At 38.2% G+C, this 9,287-nt stretch overlaps 1 protein-coding gene across 1 annotated transcript; it reads right to left on the bottom strand.

The window, feature by feature from the left end:
* Positions 1 to 554: 554 nt before the first annotated feature.
* Positions 555 to 1,668, bottom strand: LOC138885155 (uncharacterized). The gene is made up of 3 exons (XM_070166061.1): positions 1,462 to 1,668; positions 1,020 to 1,419; positions 555 to 844 (listed from the first exon to the last, which is right to left on the bottom strand). Exons 1-3 carry the CDS (start codon positions 1,666 to 1,668, stop codon positions 555 to 557), a joined length of 897 nt encoding a protein of 298 aa, XP_070022162.1.
* Positions 1,669 to 9,287: the final 7,619 nt, after the last annotated feature.

Here is a 9,287-nt window from a genome sequence, read left to right as displayed (position 1 = left end):
GTGACGGTTCTTGTTGAGATCAATTCATTGTTGTCATTTGTCACAACCCTCATGTCACCCTTTTTAGGAACACATTGCACTGGGCTCACCCAGCTGCTGTCAGAGATTGGGAAAATAATTCCCGCATCCAACCACTTTATCACCTCCTTCTTCACCACTTCCTTCATGTTGGGGTTCAGCCTCCTCTGATGTTCCCTGGAAGGTTTGTGCTCCTCTTCTAGCAGAATCTTGTGCATGCATTAGGCGGGGCTAATCCCCTTGATGTCTGTCATGGTCCACCCCATGGCAGTTTTGCACTCCTTTAGTACATGTAAAAGTTTTTGAACCTGCATATCTAACAAACTAGATGAGATAATAACAGGTAATGTGGAGTCAGGTCCCAGAAATTCATACCTGAGGTGGCTGGCAATGGCTTTAACTCCAACTTTGGTGGTTCTTCAATGGATGGCTCAGCTGGAGGAGTTTCTCTCTTTTCTAAGTGCAAGGGCTCAAACTCTAGATTTCTTTCCCAGAACCCTCTACCTTCCAATGCCAACACTCATTCTGCCAAATCCTCACCACACTTCATCTAAGTTCATCAAACATGCAGCAAGAGGGTCCTTAATTGTCAACACCTCATCATCGGACTCTACAATTACATCCACGGCATCAATAAGAGAGCAATTGGCGAACTCACTTGGTCGCCTCATAGACTTCCGCACATTGAATGTCATTTCCTCATCATTGAGTCTCATTTTGAACTCCCCAGTCTCACAGTCAATCAGAGCTCTCCCCGTGGCCAAGAATGGTCTTCCTAAGATTATAGGAATTTCTTCATCCACTTTACAATCCAAGATCACAAAATCTGCAGGGAACACAAATTTCCCCACCTAAATAAGCACATCATCAAGGATACCGAATGGACGCTTCACAGTCATGTCGGCTAGCTGCAACAACATAAGAGGTGGGTCTAGCTCTCCCAATGCCCAACCTCTTATAGATAGCTAGGGGCATAAGATTAATGTTGGCCCCTAAATCACAGAGCGCCTTAGCAAAGGCGAAATTCCCAATAGTGCATGGAATTGTAAATCTACATGGATCAGACAGCTTTTCAGCAATAGGTTTCGTCACCACTGCACTACAGGTCTGAGTAAGTGTAACCGTAGCCAAGTCTTGAAAATCAAATTTCTGGGACATCAAGTCCTTCATCATTTTTGCGTACCCAGGCATCTCCTTTAAAGCTTCAATCAGTGGAATATTTACCTGGATTTGTTTGAGCATTTCAAAGAACTTTTTATATTGCTCCTCCTTTTGATTCTTGGCCAGCCTCTGTGGAAAGGGTGCAGGAGGTCTCTTCTTCCCAATCACTTGGGACTTCTCTTTATCAGCTACTATTTCAACTACTGGCTCTTCAACTGGCTCAGCTACTTTCTCGGTCTCCTACTGAATGTTCTTTTCTTCCTAAGCAAGCTGGACTGTCACCTCTGTCAGTATCGTAGACTCATCTAGCTCAATAGGCACTATAATGAATGTCTCAGCCTGTATATTTTCTCGAGCTCTCTCTTGTTCTACATCTAGATCCCTGCCATTACGGAGACTCACCGCCATTAGCTGCTTTGGGCCTTGATCTTTTGGATTAATCTGGGTGTCTGCAGGTAATGTCCCTTGAGGACGATTGTTCAGAGACATTGAAATTTGGCCCAATTGCACTTCAATATTTTTGATTGTTGCGCTATGTGCGTCTACTCTTTCATTTATTTTTGCATTGGACCTAATAACCTGCTGCATCATTGCTTCAAGTCTAGTGAACCCATTTTCTTGCCTTCCACCATGTTGTTGCTGAGGTGGGGGATACCCTTGCTGCTGATTATTGTACCCCTGTGGCCTTGGATAAGGTGCCATACTATTGGGAGGTCTCATACCTCCCATGCTTCCAGCGTTGTACTGTGGCTGAGGTGGTCTGTATAGCTGTTGAGTTTGCTAACCCCAGTTCTGATTGCCCTGTCTCTGGCCTCCATAGTTTGACACATAGTTCATGTCTTCAGGGTGCTGATGATGATGATCATGTTCTGCATTCCAAGGATTACCAACTGGCTGACTAATGCAAGATGTACACAAGCCCCCATTGGTAGTATCTACAATGTGCACTTGCTGTTTCTGCCCTGATTCCTCCACTTTTTTGGTGAGTATGCTCATTTGTGTCAAGAGGGTCGCCACATTTTCAGCCATAGAATTTGATGGGTCAAAAGGCACTGAGTGCACCACTAGAGTGATAGGTGCATTCCTCGTCGTCCACCTCGAATTCTGAGCCATTTTGTCAAGCAGACTCTGACATTCTCTCCAAGTTTTGCTCAAAAATGCCCCACCAGCTGAGGCATCTACAATGTTCTTCATGCTATCTGACAGTCCCATGTAAAACCGCTGTCCCAACATCTAATCTGGAATACCATAGTGTGGACATATAACCAACATTCCTTTAAACCGGCTACATGTCTCATGCAGTGTCTCCATTGGTTTCTATTTAAAGCTCATGATCTCATCAATTTGTTGAGCTGTTTTGTTGGGCGGGTGGAACTTGATGTGAAATTGCTTGACTAACTCATCCCAAGTTTCTATAGAGTTTATGGGGAGTGAGTTTAGCCAAACCTGAGCAGCTCCTGTTGCCGAGAATGTAAATAATAACAGCCTGATTGCTTCCGGAGTTACGTTGGGTTGCCTTTGAGTTTTGCAAATCGACAGGAAGTTCTTCAAGTGCTGTTGAGGATCTTCGGCTGGTGTCCCAGAAAATAGTCCCTTGTTTTGCAGCATGTTGTTCGTGATCTGGAACGATTCAGCTTGTATCACGGGTACAACAATGGCAGTGGCTAGATTGTCAGCTGTTGGTTGTGCCCAGTCATATAGTGCAGCCTCAGGCATAGGACGCGCCATATCTCTGACGTTTCCGTTGACGTTGTCTACGTCACCCATGTCAATTCGAGTTTGTGTGTTTGATGAGGTTGTTGAAGTCTTTTCTTGGCGCGGTTCAATATCCGGAATGTTTTCTCGGGGTCTGAGAGTCCTTCAAGTAGTTCTCCAGTCCTCGTAGAGTTTCTAGGCATACACTTGTGCAACCACGTCAACAACCGTCAAAAATTTCAATCAAAAATTTGGTGTAGAGAAAACTGACTACACTAAGAATTTTTGTATTTCTATCAATGGTAATTGATAATTCCATTAACTTCCCCGGCAACGGCGCCAAAATTTGATCACGCCAACTATGCCTTATAAAAAGGACCTTGCGGACGTTGCAAATATAACCTGAGCATTCTGCCCAGAGTCGAATCCACAGAGAGTTAACCTATCAATCACTATCTTTAGACCCACTAAACTCTTGAGAACCAATTTCCCCAAACATTTGAATCACAGTTGATGGTGTCTTCAATAACTAAAATTGCAAGTAAATAAACAGCTATAAACTAAGGATGCTAAGGTTGTAAACAATAATGAGAAAACACTAAGGTAATGACTTCCCCTATTGATGGAATCCCTTCTGTTTATGCTTCATACAAATTGACCAACATTTCTCTATCAATCATGAACGCTCATCTTACCGTAAATCTCTCTCGAGTAATCACAGTAATATACTCAATGCACTCTCCCTAGATACACTAGCTAGCTCTAATTAACACGGTTCACTTTAGATTGCACTCAAGGCTTCGTTATCCCTAATCCCGCAGTTATAGATCCCTCTTATACTTTGGGAGTGGTGTTGTTCAACAATAACATAAATATGCACTCTCTCCCGAGTTATGCACACTAAATAGGCACAGCTAATTGAGGATCTTGTCAATTAACTACAACATGCACAAAGTTGAACAAATAAAGATTGAGACTAGCAATTTGTATTCACATAAACAAGAAGTTCATCCCCCAATAGGTTCCATCAAAACCTTAGACAAAGGATTTAGCTACTCATAACTATGGGTAAACAAACTAAAATAATATTCATCATAAAACTTGCAAGAAAAATCAAAGAAAAGAAGAAAGATGTTTTGGGTGATCTCTCACAATTGTTTTTCCTTGCCAAAATACTCTCCAAATCAATACATGTCTCTCTTGGGCAAAGTCTAATGTTTAAAATAGGGTTTGGGGCTAAAAATCCCGTGTTTTGCACTTTAGTCCCTGAAGTTCTCCGCCTCTGCCACGGTTCTGCCGCGGTCGCGGTCAAACCGCGGCCAAACACGCTCTCTGATTCTCACTTTGTCTGCAGCCATCTTCTACCGCGGTTCTGCCGCGGTCGCAGTGGAACCGCGGCAGTCCTCTTTCAGTTCTGACTTGAGTTGTTTTGCGTGGTTTACTTGACGGAATTTTACGATCGGCCTCTTGTTCTTCATATTTGATCCCAAAAGTACTCCATAGCCTTCTCTGGTCATATATAACCTGCAAAGCATGAAAAACACTAATAAGAGTATTTTGTTATCACTTTTATCATCCAAACTATACAAGAAGGTGGTTATTTAGGGCCTAATTATAGTTAAATTCACCTATTATCACTAGATACGAGCGAATTGGCGGAGGAATCAAGGGGTAAAGCTATAATTGAAACTTAAGTTGTGTTCGAGACATCGAGGTAAGTGTTTGGTCTAACCTTAGCTTGAGGGATTAGGAGTTGTGTCTTATTTGCTACATGTTAATTGTGGAGTACGACGTATAGGCATAGTGACGAGTATCTATACGTTGGTGTCAAGCATGCCCGTGAGTCTTGTATTATAATTGTTATGACTCCGTTGTGGTTTATTGCACTTCATATGTTATTATCAACATTGTTCCATTGTCGGGATATTTGTTTTGATAGTATTGTTTCCTTGCCGGAATGTTTATTTGATATTATTGTTCCCTTGCCGAATGTTGTTGAAATATCATTATTTCCTTGCCGGGAAGTTGTTATATTGTTCTTGTGCCCTTGTCAGGATTCCTTGTGATTATTGTTGGCTTGTAAATGAGAGCGGGTGGTACGCCTACCACAAGATATAATGAAATAGGAGCGGGTGGTATGCCTACCACAAAATATAATGAAATGGGAGAGGGTGGTACACCTACCACAAGATATAATGAAATGGGAGCGGGTGGTACGCCTACCACAAGATATAATGAAATGGGAGCGAGTGGTACGCCTACCACAAGATATAATGAAATGGGAGCGGGTGGTACACCTACCACAAGATATAATGAAATGGGAGCGGGTGGTACGCCTACCACGAGATAAATGAAATGGGAGCGGGTGGCACGCCTGCCACGAAACACAGGATATGGGATCGGGTTGCACGCCTGCAACAAGACGTGAAAAGAAAGTGAAATCTGCCTTTGTTTTCCTTATTCTTGTTAGTGGTTGGATTTTGATTCCTTTATGGCTCTCTTGATATTTTGTTTTCCCTACTATTCCCCGAAGCATGTTTCCCCCTCTCATCCTTACTTGTTTATTCCTACTTTATATTCCGCTGTATATCATATAACTGCACATGTTTATCTGGAGTCTGGTTCTAGCCTCGTCACTACCTCGTCGGGGTTAGGCCAGGCACTTACCGCCTCGTCACTGCCTCGCCGGGGTTAGGCCAGGCACTTACCTACACTCTGCACTTTTGTGCAGATACCGGAGCAGCATCAGGTCAACAGCAGTAGCTTGGGAGCCAGCCTTCAGTCCACCGAGATTTCGAGGTAGTCCTGCAGGCATTCGCAGGCCCGGCGTCTATTCTATCAGTTATTTTTTATGTTATCATTATATCCGAGACAGACAATGTTCCTTCTTTCAGACGTTTGTATGTAGTAATCATAGATAGTCCGTGAATGCTGTGACACCAATTTCTGGGTAGAGGCATATGTTGATTTCCGTATTATTTTGGTTTATTTCGTTTAAATCTTTCGCTTAATCTCATATTCCGCTGTTATTTAAATGTTTATCACATGTTAAAAGCAAGATGTTAAAAGGATTAAAACAAAGAAGTAAAGAATTTTCTAAATTTCGTGGCTTGCCTAACTTCTACGAGTAGACGTTATCGCGACTCCCGAGGATGAAAAATCTGGATCGTAACAAGTGTAAGACTGAATAGTTGGCAAATTAGTAAGAGAACAAGTTTTATACACTAAGTTTATTAGAAATTGGCGTCATTTAAATGAATTACTACACCCCATGTGTACAGCTATTTAACAAGTTACAAGTTAATCTAATAAAGGGATCTAATTGCTAATGAGTCAACCAAAATAAAATTGTTTGAAGTTATTCGGTGGGTTAGGCCCCCTTTTAAAATTTCATTTGGCTCATAGAACACAACAAAATGAAAAAAGTAGCAGTCTTCTACAACCCAAGCATCCTTTCTTAATTAATCCCAAAGCCCACGTATATTAGCAATCCATTTTGTCAAACTCTATTCTTTCTAAATCAATTCAAAACAGAGATTTTCATAAAGTTACATCAAAATCAATCACATGTTAACAAATATGACATTAACACACAGAAAAGCTTAAGAAAATATATTCAAACACGGCACAGCTATGATAACAAAAGAGTGAAATGGACCTTTGAGCTTGCCTCTGCCAAACTTTAATTATCAGAAAAAATCCAAGCAATTATTCGTACAGCAATGGCTAAAATGAACGACAACCGAACTCTACCAACAGGAATTTTGTCGGAGCTCTAACGGAAAACCTCAACTCGAAACATAACCACACGACGAACTCGACCCTGAAAATGAGGATTGGTTTAAGGTTTTTTGACTGGTTTAAAGGTATTTTGGAGCTGTAATTTGAGACCTTTTCTGGGTGTTCATGGCTAGACTTTCATGGAGGAAGAAGAAGGCCTTTTGTTGGTGGGTGGAGGGGGGGTGCGGCTGTCTCTTTCCTGCTAAAGAGAGAGGTTCTGTTTCTGGTTCAGCAAGAAATGAGGAAGACGAATGGGGAAACGGCGCTGGCTTAAGGGGGAAGGGATCTAATTTTTGGTCAGTGGCTATGGCTGCTTTGTGTTTAAGGTGAAGAAGCTGAGGTTCAGGCTTTTTGAATGTGAAGGAGAGGAAGTCCAAAATATGAGGGTGGTCGTTTTGGCGAAGAACCGCGGATCAGATGTGTGTCTAGGGTCTTTAGGCTGTGGGTATAGTCTAAGTCTAGGGTTTTAATGGTATTGGGTTTGGATTATTATGGGTTAAATTTGAAAATTAGGCCTAAAAATGAGTTGTTTGAGCCTAAATTTATTCTTTCTCGGTAAACGAGACTAAAAATACGACCTCATTTACTAATTAATCTTACTTAAGTTAAATAGCTATTAAAATAAGATTAACCGTTAAAATAACCTATATTTTTTTGGTATTTTCAAATATCATATTAAAATAAAAATAAGATACTATTTTTGTATATATTTTTTAGCTTTATGAAAGGTACATAAAAATAAAAAAATAAAAATTTTCATTTTCATTTTTGTGACGAAATAAAGTAAAGGAGTCGAAATTAGTTGAAATACCTATATTGGACATAAACTAAATATTTACATGCTAAAATATGTAAAATCTTGGGGAGGATCAAAAATCACATGTCTATAGTAATAACTATGAAATATATTGTTGTCAATTTATTTGCACTTTGAATATATTTTATTACCACAAAATACCACAAGAATAAAATTTGTGTTATCAAGTAGCAATTAATGATTATTATCATATATACCAATAACTAGTGAAGCGTGGTCATAAAGGATCACATTATATTCATGCATGGAATGATCTTTTATAATATTCAAATGTTTAACAAAATTTGAAAAATAGGTTGTGAAGGGCTAAATTAAAACTTTCTAGTTCTTTCATATCACGTACGTTTAACAAAGGGAATGATGAAGATAAAGGAGAATAATTTGTTGTTTTTTTCATTCGCATAAAAGATTTATAGTTTACTTTCTTAGGGGTCGTTTGGTAGGATGCATTAGATAAGCTAATATATGCATTGACTTTGTGTATTAATAATACATTGTTTGGTAGACATTTTGAACCTATGCATTAGCTATGCAGGCATTAGTTATACATTCTATTTGGTATTATCCTATGCATAACTAATGCATAGAAAACGATGGTATTAGCAATGTAATGAGTTTTAATGCATGCATTAGCTTAGTTAAAGGCAAAATTGTCCTTCAAAATTTATGCTTGATTAAAATATGCTAGTTAGTATATTAATGCAAGTTCAAAATAATCCAAATAGTGAGAAATAAAATTATATCCCTAGTAAATAAATAAATACTTAGCATATTTCCTTTTTATAAATAAATATTTAATTTAATTTTACAATATAGGTAGACAAATAAAATAATTTTTTTAAACTTTTTCATATAAAAACATTTCTCAACATATGTTTCTTGTAAAAAGTTAGAGTGTGGACTAGTTTTGAGGGCATTTTTGTAAACAAACAATTCTTGTAGAAATTGTCCAATACTAAAAATACATCAAACCAAACAATGGATAAAAAATATATCAGCATAACTAATACCAGCATAATTAATGCAAGCATAACTAATACCAGCATTATTAATACACCTTATTCAGCATTATTCTTATGCACCCTACCAAACGATTCCTTAGTTGTTTGGTACAAGTGCAAAAGAAGTAAAAGAAACATGCTTTTTCTTCTTTATCTAATTTAAAAGTGATATAAAGAATTTAAGTGAATATATATAGGAATTTCTCTTATACTTTTCTTGTCTTTAACTTCCCAAAGGATAACCCTTTAATTAGGTATCACTTTTTTTTTTACCTCAACAAAAGATAGTTTCAATTCATGTATCTTTATGATCTTTTATAAAAAATTATTTTAAGCAAATTCTGATTTTAGTTATATCTCTTAATTTTAAGGTCTTCATTTTTGTGATTAGATTAATTCTTTAATATTTAATAGCAATCAAAATTTGTTCACAAAGAATAGCTTTTGAGTACGTTCTTGATATTTCACTTGTCTATTCAAAGATAATTTATTCAAATTCTCACAAAAATTCTTTCTAAATTTTATTAGAAAGTTCACCAACAAAAATACTTTTAAAAGCAGTTGAAACACTAACAACACTATTTGTGTCAAAATGGTACTTGAGAAAGTGAAACAAATATTGGCATCTGTTAGTTTAAGATAATTCTTCATCCTTGTTCTTAAAATTTTTAAACACTTACAAAAATATTCTCAAACGGTAATGTATAAAACAAATGTTATCGTGTATTTTTGGTACTCATGTTAGTTTTGAAATACTGAGTACCTATTTTCTTGCTCCTTGTTCTAATGTTCTTTTTGGTGCTTCATTTTCTTCT

Source organism: Nicotiana sylvestris, chromosome 2 (assembly GCF_000393655.2).
Source record: "Nicotiana sylvestris chromosome 2, ASM39365v2, whole genome shotgun sequence".
Classification (NCBI taxonomy): domain Eukaryota; kingdom Viridiplantae; phylum Streptophyta; class Magnoliopsida; order Solanales; family Solanaceae; genus Nicotiana; species Nicotiana sylvestris.
This window is presented reverse-complemented; position numbering and strand designations above follow the sequence as displayed.

Bases quoted from the DNA above. Each gene is read 5' to 3' on its own strand.
- LOC138885155 (XM_070166061.1), bottom strand. From the start codon at position 1,668: ATGTCTCTGAACAATCGTCCTCAAGGGACATTACCTGCAGACACCCAG. The intron at 1,420-1,461 runs GTGACAGTCCAG...AACATTCAGTAG, and splicing joins AGTCTACGATACTGACAGAG to GAGACCGAGAAAGTAGCTGA. The intron at 845-1,019 runs GTGATTTAGGGG...TGTTCCCTGCAG, and splicing joins CGCCTTTGCTAAGGCGCTCT to ATTTTGTGATCTTGGATTGT.